The 21234-nt window shown below is 43.1% G+C and overlaps 1 protein-coding gene across 1 annotated transcript in view; it reads left to right on the top strand.

Annotated features, from left to right (window-relative positions):
- Positions 1-1877: 1877 nt before the first annotated feature.
- The window catches only part of IFT140 (intraflagellar transport 140), a 120918-nt gene continuing 101561 nt past the window's right edge, over positions 1878-21234 (top strand). The window contains exons 1-9 of the mRNA XM_015428136.1: positions 1878-2024; positions 4836-5057; positions 8403-8524; positions 10232-10374; positions 14099-14274; positions 14934-15025; positions 17832-17938; positions 18963-19111; positions 20904-21107. Of these exons, the coding sequence (XP_015283622.1) occupies positions 1878-2024; positions 4836-5057; positions 8403-8524; positions 10232-10374; positions 14099-14274; positions 14934-15025; positions 17832-17938; positions 18963-19111; positions 20904-21107 (1362 nt within the window). The remainder of the gene's footprint in view (positions 2025-4835; positions 5058-8402; positions 8525-10231; positions 10375-14098; positions 14275-14933; positions 15026-17831; positions 17939-18962; positions 19112-20903; positions 21108-21234) is intronic.

Consider the following 21234-nt stretch of genomic DNA (forward strand, 5'->3'; position numbering starts at 1 on the left):
TTTAGAAGGGAATCAGACAAATTCCATCAAGGGGAAGCATATCGACAGCTATTAGCTGGGATAGCTGAAGCTCTATGATCAAAGGAAGTATGACAGTGAGCACCGGTCACTGGTGTGAGGTGAGCATTAACAGGGAAGGGCGACTGCATTCTTGACCTGCCCTCTGGGCTTCCAATAGTAGGCCACTATTGGAAACTGGACACTGAGCTAGATAGAGCTTCATTTTGATCTAGCAAGCCTTCCCTTATGTTCTTAAGCGGTTCTGAAGACATGGTCCGTAGTTTAGGAACCTTGTTTGTGTGTGTGTGTGTGTGTGGGGTCCTTTGTTTTTGCCAGTGTATGATCCAGGCTGTATTTCAGTAGGGGAGGTGTAGTGGTTGGTTTGGTGTAGTGGTTAGGAGCGTGAACTGTAATCTGGGAGAACTGCTGTTGATTCCCCACTCCACATGCAGCTGATGGTGTGACTTTGGGTCAGTCCTAAGTTCTCTCAGAGCTGTTCTCTCAAGGACAGGTTCTTCTCGAGAGAGCTTTCTCAGCCTCACCTACCTCACAGGGTGTCTGTTGTGGGGAGGGGAAGGGAAGGGGATTGTAAGCCGCTCTGAGACTCCTTTGGGTAGTGAAGAGCAGGGTATAAATCCAATCTCTCTCTCTTCTTCTGGCTTGGAGATGAAGTGACATTTAAAAAAAAGGGACTTTGCACGTAACATTTGTACCTGGATATTTATTTATTTATTTAGAAATGGTGTAAGAAATAATAAGAACATTAATTAATCATGAAAAATCTACCGTTAGAAATGGTGTGTGCTACCTCTCCATATACCTTGCTAGAGGTGGCTTAAAAATGATTAAAATAATAGCATTAATTAATCATGAAAAATCTACCGTTAAAAGTCCCAATCAGAACATAAAACCAGCACAAAACATTTAGCAGTCTAAAACAACTCACATAAACAGGTTTTAAGATTGTAAAACATGACTAGGGGGGAAAATTTAGAAAGACCAACCCATTAATTAAAAGCCCAAGTAAATTTAAATGTTTTTGCCAGGCACCTGAAAGAGTCTAGTAGGTGTCAGGTGAGCCTCAAGGGAAAGGGCATTCCACAAGTGTTGAGCCACCACTAAGAAAGCTCTGTCTTTGGTCTCCACCTGGTTTTTGTTTGCAGGTGGAGACACAAAGAGCAGGGCTTTGGAGAAGATTCTTAACTGGCAGGCTGGACAGTATGTGGATATGCAGTTCAGGAAGATGTAAGGTTAAAACTTTCCCTTCCTGTACATCTCTTTGTCAGGAAAAGTCTTGCCTAGTGAACTCTTGCTTGGTTCATGCAGGTTGTTGAAAACAAAAGGGCCTTGCTTAGGGTAAAAGAACTGTGACACCAGTAACTGGTAATTAGAATTTAACATCCTGGATTGAGGAAAACTAGGACTGCACCTGGTTATATTTTCTGATAAACAATCCAAAGAAAGTCTCAGCACATCCTATTGCTGTAACTGCTTTCATGCCATGCTTGCTTCCTGTGGCCTTTGCTGCCAGAATAATGTTATGGAAATATGACTAGAATCCTTGTGGTCCCTGGTTAAATTGAGGGCTCTTCTAACCCACAAGTGAATGATAGGAGCAGTTGATAAGACCTCTGCTAGCCAGCTTCAGTCTTACATGGTAGAGAATTCATTACTAAAGAGAGCCTTTTAATAAATGTACATTTCTGGTCCTTGTCATATTATAATTTTATGACAGAGGTGCTGTATTTATACTTAATAGATTTTCATTTTTCAAACTACTTTCTATCAAATAGATGTTCAGTTTTGGTGACAGTTTAATTTGCAACAACTTGGTTTCTAGATACTTTTTTGTCTTTGTAGATCTATGAACTCCTGCCATGGCTATGTATGTAGATCATCGAACTGAAGCGCCTAGTTCCCGTGGGCCCCCTTCGCATATATCCTGGCATGATCTGCATCCATTTTTGGCTGTGGCATCCATCAGTTCTAACTCTGGTGGCAGTGTGGACATTTTTCAAGAACAGGTCAGTGCTTTAAAGATCTTTTAGATTTGTAATGAGAGGGAAGTTCATTTTCATTTAACTCTTTTTTTATACATTCAGGTGGGGAAGCCGTATCGGTCTGAAGCAACAGAACAAAGTTTGAGTCCAGTGGCACCTTTAAGACCAACAAAGTTTAATTCTGGGTATAAGTTTTTGTGTGCTTGCAGAATTTAACTTTGTTGGCCTTAAAGGTGCCACTGGACTTTGTTATTTTTAAATACATGATTCCTTCCCCCATAGGTTGCATTCTATTCTATTAGATGTGTTCGACTTTAAATTAATTGCTAGTATTTGTCAGATACTGTTTAAGTGAAAAAACGCTACTTAATTTAAGAATGTGTTGCTTGTTAGGATCAAACTACAAATTGCAATTTGTTTACTTGTTTACGTTATTCATAGTTTCCTTTTTCATTGAGATTCAAGGCATATTATACAATGTAAATTGATAAAATCAATAGAATTAAGATATCTGGTAAGATATCTGGTAAGCGAAGCAATAGAACTAGGATTACAAAAATAGAACTAGGATTACAAAAAAACCCCAAAGCATAAGCATTACACATATGTTAACAAAACAGTAAAAACTATGAAGTGAGAGCCAGATAATACATATGGCAAACAAATTATGTATAATATATAGTATAGCCCCTAGTCTTGTTCTCTTTAATTAAAGCCCCTTCTTGAACCATTCCATTATAATATAGCCTTATTTCCTTTATAGAAAAGTTTTCCTGAGGAACTTCATTTTACATGCCCCCAAGCATTTTCCTCTGCTCTAATCAAGCTTATTACAATATGAATTTTACCTTTGCTACTTTACAAACATTCTTTGCACACCTCCCACCTTCTGACTGGAATATAAAGATTCAGATCTCCATTCCTACTTGTATCTGATTAAGGGAGCTTTGACTCTCGAAAGCTATACCCTGGAAATCTTGTTGGTCTTGTTACCACCAATGGCCTGGCTTGATGTTGGGGAAATTAGCAGGGGAGGCCAGAGGGGTATCAGGGATTCCAAGGTCCGGTACAGCAGGAAGACTCCAGATTTGAAGAGTAAATTAAATAGTTTTTATTGAAGAATTTCCTAATTACAAGCACACTAAGTATTCAAGCAAGAGTGAGCAATTCATAACTAAGAAAATATAGGTTGATGATAGCGAATAGAAGGGTCATTTTTTCAGGATATACTACCTGTCCAGATGTTATTGTCTTAGTAAAATGCTTTCCTGAACCATTCTGTTTTACATAGTTTGTGGAATGCCAGAGGTGTGTGGGCTTTCCTGACCTCCTCAGACAGAGCATTCCACAAGGTGGGGGGCCACAAAAGAGAATGTACCTCCAAGTAATTTTGCAAGGTGTGAGCCTGCCTATCACCATTTTAATTTTATTTCCTGGTTGTGCTGAGTTGCTGTATGCTTTGTCTAAGGCCCTCCAGCAGATGGTCCACAGATCTCAGACAGAGCATTCCACAAGGTGGGGGCCACAAAAGAGAATGTACCTCCAAGTAATTTTGCAAGGTGTGAGCCTGCCTATCACCATTTTAATTTTATTTCCTGGTTGTGCTGAGTTGCTGTATGCTTTGTCTAAGGCCCTCCAGCAGATGGTCCACAGAGTAACCCCTGTAACCCCTAGTTTTGATTTTTTGCATGGTGTGAAATCATTGCTTAGTATGAATCACTGAGATACTAGCCTAGAAGAGAAAGTGATAAAGGCTTTTTCCTCAACATTTTTTCCATGTGAACTGTTAATTGCTTCTATGGTTTTCTATAATGTATATGAAATATTTTTAAAAGGAGGCAGAAACTAATTGTATTGCAGATGACAGGATGGAAATTTTTGTTTATTATTAAAATATTTCTGTCTTTGCCTGCCTGGCCTGTGTATCTGCAGGCTGCCCAACAGCCAGTTGCAAAATCATAAGAAAGCAGTATCAAAAATATTTATCTGCTTCATTTATACTCAACTTTTCTCCACAATGGTCATGCAAAATGGCTCACAACATCCTCCCCTCCTCTGTTTTATTCTACACCTATCCTGTGAAGTAGACTAGGCTGGAAGAGAAAGGGATGGGCCCAAGGTTACCCAGTGAGCTGCCATGGCAGAGTGAGGATCTGAGCCTGGGTCTCCCAGATACTTTAATTACACTTTAATTACTGCACCATGCTCTGTCCGATGAAAGCAGCCAATACAAGTAGTGGAAACCCGAAAAAAATTAACCAACAGCAATGGCACAAATTAGGGGATTTTTCTGAGCCTTGCAAGCCCTCTAGAATTGTGTTTAAAGCTAGCCAGGCAATCTTGTTGCCCTTGCAGAAAAGGCGTTGTGTTCTGTGTTTCCATCCCTTTGTGCCTCAGACAGTGGATTGTGAAGCAGGTCCTCGAAGATTTTTTGAGCGTGTGGATAGGAATGTTTTCTGGTAATAATAATAATAATAATAATAATAATAATAATAATAATACCTTTCGAAATGCCGAAGAGGTCTTTTCCCCAGGCTTCCGAGCTGGACATTCCATTCGCCGGCTAACACCTCCCCCACGGGGGTTTAGTGTGCCCACCCTCTCTAAGGAGTGGTACCCATTTTATCTACTCGCCGAAGCTTTCGAACCGCTGGGTGGACGGCGAGCTGGGGACAAGGCTGGTAGCTCACACCAGCGCGGGCTAGAACTGACAGCAACTCTGTTCAGTTCAGTTCAGATGTTAACCAGAGGATAAAAGTTTGATTTGGTGAGTGCCTTTTTTCCCGAGGCTTAGCAGGAGACACATCAAGTGATCTGTGGCATTTTCTTTTGCAGGGGGAGCACCTGCCCGATGTGTGCACAGAGAGGAATTTCCGGGCCACGTGTCTCAGCTGGCATCCATCCAAGCTGATCCTGGCCATGGGCTGGGAGCTGGGGGAAGTGGTGGTATTCAACAAGCAAGACAAGGAGCACCACCCAGTCCCCTCCTACCACCGTGGCGAAATCACAGTCCTGTGCTGGAGCACCAATGGCACCCGCCTCATTTCTGGGGACAGGGTAAGCAGCAACACCTAGCAGACTTTGCTGTAGAACCTAATAGCACTAGGCTTGTTACGCATCTGCATAAAGTTCCAAAATGTTTTGCAGCGCTTAGTTGTTCTGAGTGTTGCACACTGTGTTGCTAGGGCAAGCAAAAGGAGGTGTGTACAAGCAAAACAAAACTCCTGCCAACCTAGCAGTCTCCTGCCAACCTAGCAGTTCGAAAGCAAGAAATTGCAAGTAGATAAATAGGTACCGCTTTGGTGGGAAGGTAACAGCGTTCCGTGCGCCTTGGTGTTTAGTCATGCCGGCCACATGACCACGGAAACGTCTTTGGACAGCGCTGGCTCTTCGGCTTTGAAACGGAGATGAGCACCGCCGGTAGCTCACAAAGTAGAATTTTTGCTCACAGGACTCCACAGCTTAGAGGGAACATTGCCCGTGATCACTTTTCTAGCCATCAGAGGCAGTGGTGTGTGTCCAGGTGGTTGCCCTGCTTATAAAAAAAATCACTTTGCTTGGACTGGTGGTGGGGAGCCAGCCCTGCATGTAGAAAAGTCACTTTTAGCTTAAAGGCACATCCCTGGTAGGCTAGTCTTGGGGTGTCGGGTAACAGCACACTCGATCCTTACTCTCTGTACAGTATTTGTTCTTGATCTCAGCCGCTTCCTCTTCCTATATCCACATGAAGAATCTCAGCACCATCACAGAACATGTTCTGGCAAAAAGCAATGTCTTGTGAGTTCTCCCACGTTCCATCTTCTTTTTACAAGCATATTCCTCATTTACTGAAACACATCAAAGTAAGACAGCTGCAAAGTCCCATGTGGAGAAGTGTTTACCATTTTAATGGCAATGAAAGCCTCTGGGTTTTTTCCCCCCTTTGGCTTTTTTGTGTGCTTTCTTGAAATTAAAGTGCCTTTTCTCAGCGGTTTGTGTTTGTGCAATGAAACTGAGCACAGTGTCCTCTCTGCTCTCGGTCAGACGGGTACTGAGTTGGATTCAGAGGTGCTGTTCTGCCAGCAGAATGACATTTAAGTTGTCTTGCATTTCCCCCGAAGAGCAGGATTTCAGAGGTTCGGTGGAGAAGGAAGGAAGGAGAAGGAGATTGGATTTATACTAAGTTGTTGGAATAGCACTTGCATTTCCCCCCAAGAGCAGGATTTCAGAGGTTCAGTGGAGTATAGTAAGAGTGAGGGTGGCAGCTTCTGCTGTTGATGATGGTTTGAACCAAACCCCAAACCTCTCCCCCAGATGTTGGCCAGCTGGACCATGCAGGAGGAAGTAGTCATGGCTCCAGGTTTTGTTAGGAGATAGAAGAAGGAGATTGGATTTATACCCCATCCTTCACTTGGCGTCTCAGAGCGGCTTACAAACTCCTTTCCCTTCCCCTCCCCACAACAGACACCCTGTGAGGTGGGTGGGGCTGAGAGAACTCTGACACAAACTGCTCTTTCTCAAGGACAGCTGTGCCAGAGCTTGTGACTGACCCAAGGTCACATCAGCAGGTGCAAGTGGAGGAGTGGGGAATCAAACCCGGTCCTCCCAGATTAGAGTCCGCACACTTAACCACTACACCAAACTGGCTCTCTAGGGAGCTCAATTCAGCACTTCAGGTCATTCCGGATAGGCCAGGTTAGCCCAATCTTGTGAGATCTTGGAAGCTATTTGGATAGAAGACCACAGAGGAAGCTCAGGGGCGCTACACTGAGGCAGGAAATGGCAAACCACCTCTGAACATCTCTTGTCTTGAAAACACTTCAAGGTCATCATAAGTCAGTTGCGACTTGACAGCAAAAGGGGTGGGGTGGGGCCTCCATTCTGCACTTCAGGTCATTCTGAAGTTGTCACTTGGTCGTCTTTCTTTGTGGGAGCTGGAAGGAGAGCAAACAGTACCAGGATGGATTAGGGACAGAAGTGCTGAACTGCAAACATGCTGCTGTTGAGCTGAGTTTTTTCCTGATGGCTTGAAAAAGGTGCAACCAAGTGAATGCAATTGTTAGCAATAAAGCCCCACAGAATCTTTTGCTCAATACAAATCAAGTAGCTTGACTGTTGTAGGGCCTAGGAGCTGCAATTTGCAGTTAGAATCCCTTCTCCTGTCAGTGCACAGTGATGCTGTGTGCTGCAGTGTACGGGATAACATTTTGACATTTCTTGCGCTAGAAGTCTTTTAAGTGCTCAACCACAGCATGTCAAAAGTTGCTTGTGTGTTGACTGTTCGGGCGCCACTTGTTGACTTTTGATAAGGTGCAAGAACGACACAGCACAATGATTTCTTGAAGCTTCAGCAGCTCTGTCTCTCGTCTCTCTCTGTCCCAAGACTGTCTCTCTGAGCCGACAGGCTGCGCAGTTTTTATTAGAACATAAGAACATAAGAACATAAGAGACGCCAATGTTGGATCAGGCCAAAGGCCCATCCAGTCCAACACTCTGTGTCACACAGTGGCCAGAAATACCAGGTGCCATCAGGAGGTCCAGCAGTGGGGCCAGGACATTAGAAGCCCTCCCACTGTTGACCCCCCCAAGCACCAAGAAGACAGAGCATCACTTGCCCCAGAGCCCCTATCTATACCTTGTGGCTAATATCCACTGATGGACCTCTGCTCCATATGCTTATCTAATTCCCTTTTGAAGCTGTCCATGCTTGTAGCCGCCACCACATCAAGCAGCTCACACAAGGCACAGTGAGAAAATGTTGCAGTCAATGGTTTCTATGCAAAAATCACACTATGTACTCTTCTCAGGCAAGATTATCCTTGAATGTTGCAGAACTTATTCGCTCTCAGCAGAACTTATTCGCTCTCAGCAATTCATTGTTGCAGAACTTATTCATTGTTGCAGAACTTATTCATTGTTGCAGAACTTATTCATTGTTGCAGAACTTATTCATTGTTGCAGAACTTATTCATTGTTGCAGAACTTATTCATTGTTGCAGAACTTATTCATTGTTGCAGAACTTATTCATTGTTGCAGAACTTATTCATTGTTGCAGAACTTATTCATTGTTGCAGAACTTATTCATTGTTGCAGAACTTATTCGCTCTCAGCAATTCATTGTGTTCTACAGTGAAACAACAGACTTCTGCAGACGCAGCAAAGAATATGTCCTGCTTGCCAATTCTCCCGGCAGAGTAGCGTCTCTGTGGGAATTCGAACTTTGACGTGGGAAGCCTGAACTTTGACCTCGGGTTTGCCTCGCAAGGTTTTTGATCAGACCTCCACACTTGTGCACACAGCTGCTGGCCGAAGAGAAATGCAGCTGCTGGCTTGGAGAAGCCTGTGATGGAGGCCCTTTAATATCCCTCTGTGCGTATGTATTTGTATTTGCGACAGATTAATTTCTCCTGCATCTTTTATAGCTTGGTGGCCTTGTTTTGTGGAGGATGGATCAGCGGGGTCGAGTGCAGGGCCCTCCCCTGCTTCAGCACGAGTATGGGGGTCATCTCAATTCCTGCATCTTTCGGCCACCCCCTCCCGGCGAGTAAGTGCTTTGATCCGAATTCTGCCCTGCCGGAGGTTCTGTATTTTAGAAAAAACACACATTCAGTACATGCTCCAGCAGAATAGGTTGAGTGTCCTTTGAATGGTTGATATTCTGTGTGCATATAGTCCCCATTTATGGTAGTCTGGACCCATTACTCCATTACTGTACAGCAGGCTCTAATATTATTATTATTTTTTTTAAACGATTTTATTAAAAGATAAGTCAAGTATACATAAACAAGATTACTATTTAAACATTAATACAGCCTGTAAGTGCAAATTCATTTAACACAATGCCATCTATTAACTTGTCAGCAGGTACATCTTATTACCTTGTCACTTTCTTGTTATTTTCCACTTGTTCTACTAGAGTAGTAACGTATAATATACCATATAATAAATCCAGATATATTTTAGAAGGACCTTAAAAGTATCCATACATATATATATATTTGAGAATGCTCAAGCCATAAATTTTTTTTAAAGATGTATCCAATCTGCATAACTAGTATTTGCTGGTAACACACCGTTTTCTGTAAAATATGTTATAAGAGGACTCCATTTTCGATTGAAATTGGCATGGGATCTCGCATATCCTTGTATGTGGGACTCATATTTATCTGCTACTTTATCCATCACATAATGGTCCCAACATTTATTTCTCCATTGAGCAATAGAAGGAGGATCATGATTTTTCCATGAGGCAGCAATAGCAAGCCGTGCCGTGGCTATTAATGTGGCGGCTAATTCAGTAATTTTAACTTCCGATTCCTCAATAGTATAACTTGAGTTAAGAAGCAATACAGTGGGATGTCTTCTCTTGTGATCTTCTTTATTTCTTTCAGGCTCTAATATTATTGGCAGCTTTAAAGGTTAAAAGATCTAGCTTCAGTGGGCCAGAACCCATTTCATTTGATGTGTGCAGCAGCCGGCTAATTTTTATTTATTTTATTTATCTTTCAACTTACTACCCCGCTCGAACCCCCCTAGGGGGTCTCTGAGCGGCTACAGTTAATCAATTATCCCTAACCTATGGCCACAGATACTGGGGGTGGGGACAACCCTACCGGCACCCAGTGGAGGGACTGGTTAATGCAGCTATCTCCCCAAATATGTCATCTACCCATCATGTTGTGCTCCCATGTTTTTCCTTTCCTTTTTATTGCTACTTGGAACTGTCTATTCCTCCCATCCAGGCCTTGCATCCTGCTATGAATCTATCGCCTCCCCTTCCCTGCCTTTGTAGTCCTATTGCTAGCCCTGTTTCTACTGGCACTCCTCCTCTGTGCTCAGTTGTAGATGCTTTTTACAATTATTGATGACTTCCTATCTCCTTGTACGTAATCCCTGATATTCTCTTTCCTATGGTGGATTTTAAGGAGGTCACTCTCACCAGATACTGCGGGGTTTTTTTAGCAAATAGTAACGAGCAAGCAAGTTGTTGGCCTTGCTAAAAAATAATTTCACCTCTCAATTGTTGATGATGTTTGGGGAAAGTTGAGGCGGCAGGTGGAACTAATGCAGGAAATCAGGCTCAGCGCAGGTAACAAGGAATATTAAATCTACTGTAGACGGGAACTGAGAGATCTCTTGGTCACAAAAGGTGATTGCTTCTGCCAATGGGAAGTCCTTGTCCGTTTTCTCCTAGTTGGGAAGTGAGGCTAAGAAGGAAGCTCCAATTAATCCACCTTTCTTTTGCCTGCAGGGATCTGGTACAGCTGGCAAAAGCAGCAGTGAGTGGTGACGAGAAAGCCTTGGACATGTTTAACTGGAGAAAATCTGGAGTGGGGATGCCTCTGAAAATGGGACCCCAGGAAGGGTTGTCTTTCTTCATTGGTGTGGCAGATGGTAAGGGCAAACAAAAAAAATCAAAATTTGGGAAGGGGTTGCTTGTTGTTGGGACTGTCTCAGTCTGTGTCTTGTGAGGAGGTTCTTTTTTCTGTGCATAGTCTTGAGAAGAAAGATGGAAAGCATATCTAGATAGCTGGAAGTGATTTGTCCTCAGGCCAATTCTTTTCCATCCTTTTGTCTGAATTGTTTTTGTTGCATTTTTATTGCAGCTGATAAGCATTTTTTTTACAGGGATGGTTAGTTTGACAGGTGAATTCAAAAAGGCTTTCTTTAAAATAGGATGTGGATCTGTTTTGCTGTCCTTTTTTTGCCCTTGGGAACTGGGACTTGTTTTTGAAAAACACATTGCTTGTAGAGCAGTAATTCATAGTTTGGCTTGCTTTCACCTAAACTAGTAATGTTGAGGCTGGATTTGTGGCTACAAACTGGTATGTGTTTGATCTGGTTTTGAAATAAAAGGAAATAGCAGATGGGCAGTAATGTTTGTTGAGTACAACTAAGGTGTTGTGCACTTGAGTTTCAAGAAAATTGTGATGCTGCCCATTTGAAAATGGCAGGTCCATTCCTCACCAAAGAGTGTGTTCTCATTTGACTTACTTCCGTCATGTTTGGTGTTTCCTTCTGTAGAAGAAAAGGAAACCGCAGAGAGGTATTTTCAGAGCTTGAAAGTGCATTTCCTTAAAATCAAACATTTGATGTGTGGTGACGCAACACATACTTTGTGAAATTAACCATCTAAGACAGGGGTATCAAACATGCGGCCCGGGGGGCTGGATCAGGCCCCCGGAGGGCTTCTATCAGGCCCGCAGTAGAACTGGCCATCTTCTACTTCCAATTCTGCTGCTGCATCATAGCTTGCTTTGCCAGACTCTCTCAGTTGCTCAGCCATTTCATGTTTTAACCTGGGTCCTAGACTCAGAACTCTGAGCATGAGATTTCTGTGATGAATGTCAATAAATCAAAAGTAGGTTTGTAGCTTACAGATACACACTTGAACAGCACACTCAAGATTGCAACAGCAGACATTTTGATGCAATAATTCAGAGCAAGAGGTGTCCGTTATCAGATACTGCTAAATAAACAAAATATTGCAAGAGTGCTAATGTTTTAAGCATGTTTTTATTTTAAGTAAAAAAAATCTTTGTTGTGTGTGTCCTTTATAAAGTTTATATCTCCACTACCTGGCATTACATTTTATGACACACATGGCCCGGCCCAACAAGGTCTCATTTATGTCAGATCCAGCCCTCATAACAAGTGAGTTCAACACCTTTGATCTAAGAAGCGTCATGGGAATTTAGCTTCATACACCTTAGTGCCCAGCCAAATTGAAGACAGTTCCACTTCAGATCAACAGTACAGTTCCTTCAAGTGCATTACAACTGTTTATGGGCTAAGCTAGACATTACAAGAGACATGGAACTTCCACATCTTGAATAGTAAGGTGGGGGGACAACCCTCTTTGACATCTCTACAGACAACATTTTGCTCTCCCACTTTGTCATGTCTAGTATGCGAAAAAGTGGATAGTGCTGGACTGGTTTCAGTGCTGCTCTGAGTATCGGCCTTTTAATAATGTGTTCATTCTTTGCTGCTTTTTCTCTTTGGACCCTCTAATTCAGTTTTGTTCTTACCTGTTCCCTCTTGCTAGCATTTCAGGTTAGCCTTTGTGTCATTGAGTAGCAGAGGCTTTTTATCTACATGCCAATTAAAGGTCTGAAATGGCCATTTCCCCCTGCGTACTTTAGAGGGTCTTGAAACAGTGGGTGGTCTCTCATAATGATACTGAAATACGCAAGTGGAAGTGGGATTAGTTAAGGACACAGTTTCAAGACACGACATGAAAACCAGCTGGGCCACTTGTAGCTTTCAATAGAACTATGTAGGTAATCAATTATACCTCATTAGTGAGGCTATGAAGGAAGCTCCAAATAAGCTACCTTTCTTTTGCCTGCAGAAGTTCTGTTATACTTGTGTTCCATTCACCTAGGATTTTCCACTCGTATTGAATTAGCTGCACGATTCTTCATCCCCAGTATAAATATCTGACCTGTATATTGATTTGCAAGTGGGGCCCCCTGGTTATCAGACTATAAAAAGCTCCCTCTTCAGTTTAATGCTGAATCCTGCACAGTTTAGTACTACCGCTACCTTTTAAAAATCTCCTTACACATACTTCTAGAAGAATCTTGAGTATGCCTGTATCCTTATTGTCTGGGTATAATTGGATTCTTTGCCCCCACTCCAGTAAACTACAAATGTGTCCACATAAGAATATAATACATTCTAATGAGAGAGAGGAAAAGCTGTGGAGGTAATGTGAAGGAGTGTGTTAGCTCTGCTAAAGCACAGTTGTGTGTGGTTCTTTGACTTTATTCTGGCATTCTCTTGATGTCTTGAGATGTTAACAGGCTACTTTGGAACCTTTCTATTTACTGTACGCTAAATAGCTCACTGCCTAATTTTCTTTCTTTCTTTTTTTTGAATGAAAGAGGATTTATTGAAATAAAGCATAAATAAGAGGGTAGTACAATGTAACTAGTAATGTGTAAATACTGAACAATTGCTTTGGTATCCCACACAATCTTCTCCCTCTCTGTCAGGGATCTTTGCATGTAACTTTGTAACACTTGTTTATCTAATTGCCATATACATTTACTGTTTCACTTTAGCCTGTCACTCAGACTTTCCTTTAACTCTTGTTCACTTAAACTTTACTGTTTCCTAGACACTCAGCTTTCAGCTTATAACTGCTTCAACACAGAACTGCTTGTCTCTCCTTTCACACACAGAACTAACTGAACTTATCAACTGTCAAAGCTGTAACTGTAAAACCTGACTGACATACATACTCATCCAGTCATTTTCACTTCCAAAACCCCTCCCCCTCTCTGTCAACCACCAATCATACCACACTTGCCTCTCTCAACCACTCTAGTCTATCTACCACCGTCATGCAACCAAACATTTAAAGAGATACACACACGCACAAACAAGGAATCGTACTGCCTAATTTTCTGAAGCTGTGAGCATCTGCAATGGAAGTATTTACTCTTCTTAGCATGCAAGGGTTTAAATCAGACAAGTAAATAGAAGTGCTTGAAATCTAGACTTGTAGCTTTAAACTTTTTCCCTCTGTTTTCAACATAAATACTGTATTATACTGGTGGGACAAGAGAAATAAGTGGCTGCATAAATGCATGACATGTCTCCCTGCTTCTCTCTAGGTTTTAAATGATGTGGCAGATTTTTGTCTAGACCTGTGTTCTAGTATGTTGACAGTGCAAGAGGAAAGCATACCCTGGAAACAATATATTCAGCATTTTGCAAAAAGCAAAATTTTATAGCTGGCGAGATTATTCAAATAACCCACATCAAATGGGTTGTTGAAGGTTAAATCCAGACTCAATTGGCATTTTCCACCAATTGCCCTTTCCTGCTGCAGACTCCCCTTACGTTGTTCCTCAGGGTCCTGTCCTTCAGGAGCAACATTTCGTGGAGATCGGTGAGCTGCAGTGTGAGGGGGAAAGCTGGAAAGCTCCATTCTGCCATTGGAAAATTTAGTTTGGATTCAACTCATAGTCTGATGACTTTTTTTGTGTGTATCTGGAATGTTATTTTCTAGTAACTGGCTGGGTTTTTCACTTTTTGATCTGCAGCAGTATTTTATTAGCAATATGCTATAGCAGACTAATCTGCAGCAATCCTGGCTTTCTTGCAGGCACCGTGCATTATGTGAACGACAGAGGGAAAACAAGCCATATGCTGACTGCTGAGAGTTCAGTCCAAAAGCTGCTGTTCATGGAAAAAAAGGATGTGTTGGTAGTAATAACAGATGCCCTCCTCTTATCTCTTCACAAAATTTGTCCTGAGGGACAAGCTGAGGAACTCATGAAGGTAAGCTGTATGAAGGCATCCCTTAAGATGAGCTTTGTTTGTGGGGATTTTGACAAGTTTGCACAAAGCAGCCTTAAAGGCTGCCCGCAGGCTGACTGTTGTGTCTTGCTGGTGTTGAGGATTTCAGATAGGATGGGACCGTGAGCAAGTATCCTGAATACCTGTTGAAAATAGGGTGATATGGGGCTGTGCTCAGCAGAGACTTAATCATGTAGCCTAGGGCAGAAAAATACCCAGCCTAATGCTTAGAGCAACAGGAACTTTCCCCAGGCACTTAATTGCCAGGGACAACTTATGTATCCTTTTGGCCAGTGCGAAGGTGTCACTGCTGTGAAATTAATGAGAAATCTCCTGCTCCTTGGGCTGCTGTCTGCATGTGTCTCAGAGCCCCATAGGAGCACTGCATTGGGGCCATTTTCAGCATTAATTTCCCTTCTGTGCAATGGGAATAATGAGGGACCTACCTTGAGAGGGCTTTTATGGGGAGAACCTGATTAAAAACTGTACAGTTCCCTGTTATAAGCAAAAGAGCATTCACACCTTAAAAGAAAGCACGTGATGGCTGCTCTCTTTCCAACCCAAACATTTTGCTGCCAGTTTGTACCCAACCAGTTCTTCTTGGTTTTCAGTATGGCTCTTTGAGTAACTCTTGTTCACAGGTGAAACTGACTGGGAAGATAGGCCACCCGGCGGATATAATTTTGATTGACCGAAGCCTCCTTATCACAGCCACTGGTGAACCAGTTCTTAGGTGAGAGAAACTGATAAGCATGGTAGAAGTAATTTAGGCACTGTAGGGTACCTCGGATAAATCTCCATGGTGGTCATGAGGAACATCAGAATGGCTGGGAAGCGAATCGGCAGCCAGTCTTTGGTATCTCCAGGCTTCCTGTGAACCATTCGCTTCTTTTAAAGGACAAATGCAGGAGAGGGGATGTAGTCTTTAAAGGAAGAGGGGGAGCTGTGAACTTCCTGGTTCAAATCTCCCTGCTGCCACCAACATACCACCATCATACTATCTCTGTACCTGCAAATGGGGATAATAATACTAACCTGCCTTACAGGATTGTTCTGAGTTATTGAACTAATAGATGCAGAGTGCTTTGAACACTTGAAAACTTTCAATTCTGTTATGTTTTTCTCCCCCCATGTGGGGGGCACTTTTATCCTTTCAACACAGTAGGTTATGAAGAAAGATACTAGGCCAGGGCCACTGTGTTACGTTTGTGGAAGAGTCAGGATTTGAACCCATGTCTCCAGTTTTTTTAATCTCAGACGAGGATTGGCCTGAAGCGAGCCCTGATAAAATTTAAAGAGCAATGTGACACCGAATTATTAACTATTAACTTTGCTAAAACTAAAATTGTCCATTTTGGTAACTCATTCAGGAAGTTCAATTGGAATATTAAAGGAAATGCCATAGATCAAGTTAAGAACTTTCAGTACTTAGGCATTACCTTTTCTTATAATTCCAAATTCTCAGCACATCTGTCCTCATCAGCTAATTTGGCAGAGAGAAGTACAAATGCCATTCTTAGGCCCCGGTCACACGGGCCGGATATCGTGGGGGGGGGAGGCGTGGCTAATTGCCCCGGCGCAGTTTGATCCGCGATTACGCGATCAGACGCACTGGCGGCACACCACGGGTCCTTCCCTTGGTGCTGGCGGGTAAACGAGGGACCGGAGGGGAATGCCGCACACCGGCGCGATCACACCAGGGGCGTCTGGAGGCAGCCCATGGCAAACGTTTACTAGTACCTTGGAGGTACTAGTTTTTTAACGTGCATTGTTGGCGGTAAGCATGGGTGCGCTCCACTTCCCAGATATTGGGGTGTGATCGCGCCCGGATAATCCGCCCACCATCCATGCCTCTCCCGCGGTAACTTTGCCATGTGACCAGGGCCTTAGATTATTTAGAAGGAAAGGTGTAGGTTTTCTCCCCATGGCCTTAAAAAAAACTCTTCTAGGCAAAATCATTGGCTCAACTCCTGTATGGTTCACAAATCAGACTTTCTGCCAATCTAAAGACCCTTGAAAGGGTTCTATCTAAATTCCTTAGATCTCTATTTGGCATTCCTAGAAGCACTTCTAATGTAACACTTAGGCGAGAGGCCGGGCTACTCAGAGTTGAAACAAAGGTCTGGGAGCACGCAATAACATTCTGGCTAAAAATTCATTACAACCCAAAGGGTTTAATACCTTACCTTTTAGCCTTGGACCCTTACCCTGCCTGGTCCACACAAAGTCTTAATAAATTAAATCAGATTGGCTTATTCACAGAAGATCTCTTCTATGGAAGCCTATACAAGGCAAGAACAGCTGTCGCACAGAGGCTTCGTGACATTGAATTACAAAATGAAGAAGCTTCGCTATCCAAGAACCTCAGAAATCTAAAATCTTGGCCTAATTTAACTGCTGCCCCTTATTTATTTAACATTACCTATGAGCCCTATAGGTGGGCCTTTTCCAGAGCCCATTTTGAGGCACTCCCTTCTGCTGTATTGCAAGGTAAATTCACTCGAGTTCCAATGCATGAACGTATATGCCCATGCATGGCTAATATGGTGGAATCAATTACTCATGTCCTCCTGTTCTGCAGATTCTATCAGGAGGAACGAGATCATCTTATACTACCCCTTTTGTCTAGATTTAGCCATCTGCAGTCTTATCTTGATTTTAGGCCAGAAGTCCTTCGTAAATTCCTCCTAGAAGACATTCAGAGTTCAGTGACTTACGCTGTGCCAAAATTTTGTTTCTTAGCTACTAGGAAACGTAAACTTATATTAGCTGGAAAAAATTGTATGATTCTATTATTATTATTATTATTATTATTAGTAGTAGTAGTAGTAGTAGTAGTAGTACTATTTTACTAATTTTATTCATTTTTCTTGTTAATGTTTTTATACCATTGCTATGTTTGGTGTAGTGGTTAAGTGCGCGGACTCTAATCTGGGAGAACCGGGTTTGATTCCCCACTCCTCCACTTGCACCTGCCTGGATGACCTTGGGCAAGAGCAGTTTCTGCAAGAGCTCTCTCAGCCCCACCTCCCTCACAGGGTGTCTGTTGTGGGGAGGGGAAGGGAAAGGAGATAGTAAGCCGCTCTGAGACACCTTTGGGTAGTGAAGGGCGGGGTATAAATCCAATCTCCTCTTCTTCTATGTTATTACTGTTTTTATTGTTAGTCTAACTGCTACACCTTCATTGTCCATCCTGATGTAAATGCTGTTACTGAATGCCAGTGACTATGCTTCTTAGCAGTGAGTCCAAGGGCAGGGTAAGGATATGGCTTTGATGTTTTTGTGCAGACTGTTGCACCCAGCCCTTAACTCTTGCTTCCCTGGAGCACCAGTAAGCTGTGGGGACCACTGTCAGCCTTGGAGGATTGTTACTAGAGAGAGAGAGAGAGGTGAGACTTCACCTCTAAGGGAAGCAGAGAGGAGAAGTGCTGAAAGCAGGCTCTGTCCCCCTTCCTAGTAACTTGCATTATTCACTTTTGAAGCCAAGCCTGCCTTGAAGCTGGCAGAAGACCAACCTGCTCTTGACTTTTCCCCTTCAGGTTGTGGGACCTGGAGCTCGGTGAGAACTATGTGCTGCCTTTAGACGTGCAGCTTGGATTTGAAACAGGAGAGTATATCAGCTGTGTGTCCTATTGCAGTGCTAAAGGTGAGGAAGCTCTTACTGCATTGACCTCCCTCCAGCATTTTGTTATTTTTTAAATTTTGGGGGTTTGGTTTTTTTGTATTTTTCATGAGGGTGTGTGTGCGCGTGTGAGTCTGTGTGCGCCTGGAAGTCATGGTGGCCTCTGGCGATAGACCTCTACTGGGGGGCTGGAGGATATTCAGAGAGGTGGCTGAATAAAGCCTGCCCCCGCCTCCCGACTTCTGGCATTCCAAGGAGGTCTCCCATCCAAGTACTTGTCAGAGTCAGCCCTGCCTAGCTTGTGAGATCTGACGAGATTGGGCTTGCCGGGGCTATCCAGGTCAGGGCGTCCTCTAGTATTTTAAATGTCCATCTTCTAGGTCTGGAAACCATTCAGTTTGGTGTAGTGGTTAAGTGTGCGGACTCTAATCTGGGAGAACCGGGTTTGATTCCCCACTCCTCCACTTGCACCTGCCGATGTGACCTTGGGTCAGTCACAAGCTCTGGCACAGCTGTCCTTGAAAAAGAGCAGTTTGTGTCAGAGTTCTCTCAGCCCCACCCACCTCACAGGGTGTCTGTTGTGGGGAGGGGAAGGGAAAGGAGTTTGTAAGCCGCTCTGAGATTCCAAGTGAGGGGCGGGGTATAAATCCAATCTCTTCTCTCTTCTTCTCTTCATTCAGTGACCTAGTGTGCAATACAGGACATTTTTTATCAAACGGAAATGGCTGTGTATTTTGTTAACTGCAAGTTCAGCTGTGGATCATTGTACTGTGAGATGAATACTACAGTCCTGTCCCATGTGCCTTTTGTCCAGGCAAGCCCCACGATCCCCAGTGTAGCCTTTTTCTGTGGTCAAAGGGTGTGTGTCCCTTTTTATCACTGGAAAAGCTGGTTGGATCCAACGGCTCGCCTCTTCCCCTGCAGACCCCTACCCTCTCTTTCTCAGTCATTCTATAGAGGGATGTAAAGCCGGAACTGGTGTTTACATCCATGAATATAGTAGGGCAATAACTGTGACTCCATCTGAAGTATGTGGTACCTCTAACAGGTCTTCTGTCGGCTGGCACCAACAAAGGGAAAGTAGCGATGTGGAGGAGGGTCCCTGTCTCCAGCCAAAGTTCATGGTCATCAGAAGGCAAGGAGAGATGGAAACTTCAAGCCCCTACAGAGCTTGAGGGGAATATCACTCAAATCAAGGTAAACCAGACAAAAATGTTCCTTTCTTCTTTGGGGGTGGGTGGGTTACCATCTGCCCCAAGCAAAGTTCACATTTAACATTGGGTTTTTCCGTGGGAGTGAACCAGCTGCTTCTCTTTAGAGCCCCCACAGGTTCACTGTCTCTTGTAATACCTGCCTAAAAGAAGGAAGGAGTCCTCCCATCGGAATACCCTCCAGCTCTGGCAGTAGTGTGTAATTAACATTTAGCTGACTTTTTTTTGCAAGGATCTGAAAAAGCCCAGAATGTGGTACTTCCGGTTTCCATGAGCCTCTGATGATTAGATTCAGAAACTGAAGATAATCAGTGTTCCTCTGGCCCTTAAAGAGAGCTGCACAACTTTATTCTGTTGTATGTTATGGAAACAGTTTACCATTAATGAGGTCCAGAAACATGAGTTATTACAATGAGGAAATAGTGCAAGTGGTGACAAAACCAGGAGTGCAGACCTCCCCTGCACAAATGTTTGAGCACAGAACAGTTCCTTCTATCAACCCACCCTTCCACTGGGTAAGATAATCGCAAGAGCCCCTTGTAGAACTTGGTATGTCCCATAAAACCCAGATTCTGAAAGAGGAGCAGTTGCCATGTCCCTACGTTGTTTTTTAAAAAGAGAACAGTGGTTGGTAGATCACAAAAGCTGTGCGCAGGCTTTTCTTTTTCCTTCGTTTACTATAGTAAGCAATACTGCCAGTTTGGATAGACTCTGATTACTCAGACCATCTGTCTTTTACTTATTACGAAATAGCTTTTCTGACCAGTTTGGTTACATCAGTTTCACCTGACCTGTGGTCCTTGCAAGATGAAACAACTGTAAACTGGATCCATATATTTTCAGGCCTCCCAAACTCTTCTTTAAAAGGAAAAAAGAAGAAGACCAAGAGTAAGAACATGACAACATTTGTATCTGGAAAGATAGCTCACTGGGACAATTAGATTTTTCTCCAGAATGCATTGGTTGCGTCTGTACAAGAAAGAGGAAATGTGCAAGCTATCAAATGCGTTGAATTTGAAATGAAAGTGCACAGTGTGCTGGCAGTGTGGAAAACACTGATATTAAAATAGGCCTTGTGCGGGAGAGGTTTAGAATGGATTTTATTGTATATGCTTCAAGCCATGTACTTCATACAGCATGTGATAAAATGCAGGGGGGGAAATCTCCCCATTAGTGTTTGACTACCAGGAATAGGCATACCTATAGTGGGAAACTGCATCTTGCAGCATGAATGGATACATGTTAACGCAGAAATAAATTTGTTTAGCATAAATTTAAAGTTGTTTTAAAATAGCATTTGGGATGACATCTAGAGTACTGTAAGAACTCTGATGTAAAAAAAATGATGCTGCAAGGAGCAAGGTTTACTGGATTAATAAAAAATTAACAAACCAGGAGAAGCTAGCAGGAATTTGGAGTAGCTAAGTGAGATTACTTTGTATTGGGAAGTGACGGGAGATTATAGCAGTATATGAGGTACAATGAAATGGTTATGAGAACTGGGGAAAGTGTGTGGAATACCAGAAGCTCGGCTCAGTTGCTTCAGAAGCACCATGCTGAAGTCTTCCGCTTGATTTGGGAACAATGAAGTTAAGGACAACTGGATGTACTAAGGGATAACTTGGAAGTTTAGTTACTGGACTGTTTCTTGGGGATCAACTACCGGAACTATGTGAGCTGACAAAGGCTGTTTGGAAAGTCTCCCGTAAAAAAGTCAAACCTCTCAAGCGGAGTATTGACATCTTTAAAGACCAATGTTTTATTTCCTTCTCCTGTAGTGGGGTTCCAAGAAGAACTTGCTGGCTGTCAACACCACCAGCTGTGTGATGGTACTCAGTGAGCAGGCCATGTCTTCCCATTTCCATCAGCAAGTGGCGGTCGTGCAGGTGTCACCCAACCTGTTCAATGTCACCTGTTTCAGCACGGCCACCACCCACAACCTCCGCATTGACTTGCATGTGAATGGAGCTTTTGCCACAAAGGTACCTCCCACCATGGCTGTTACCTCTGTCCTGTGGCTTGGCTAAATGCAGGGTTTTGCTTATCCCCTGAAAGCTTAGATGATTCTGGAGGAGGAAGTGGGATCCTTTATTTCTTCAAAATCCTTAC

Source organism: Gekko japonicus, unplaced genomic scaffold, assembly GCF_001447785.1.
Source record: "Gekko japonicus isolate JY-2015 unplaced genomic scaffold, Gekko_japonicus_V1.1 scaffold1343, whole genome shotgun sequence".
In the NCBI taxonomy this organism is placed as follows: Eukaryota; Metazoa; Chordata; class Lepidosauria; order Squamata; family Gekkonidae; genus Gekko; species Gekko japonicus.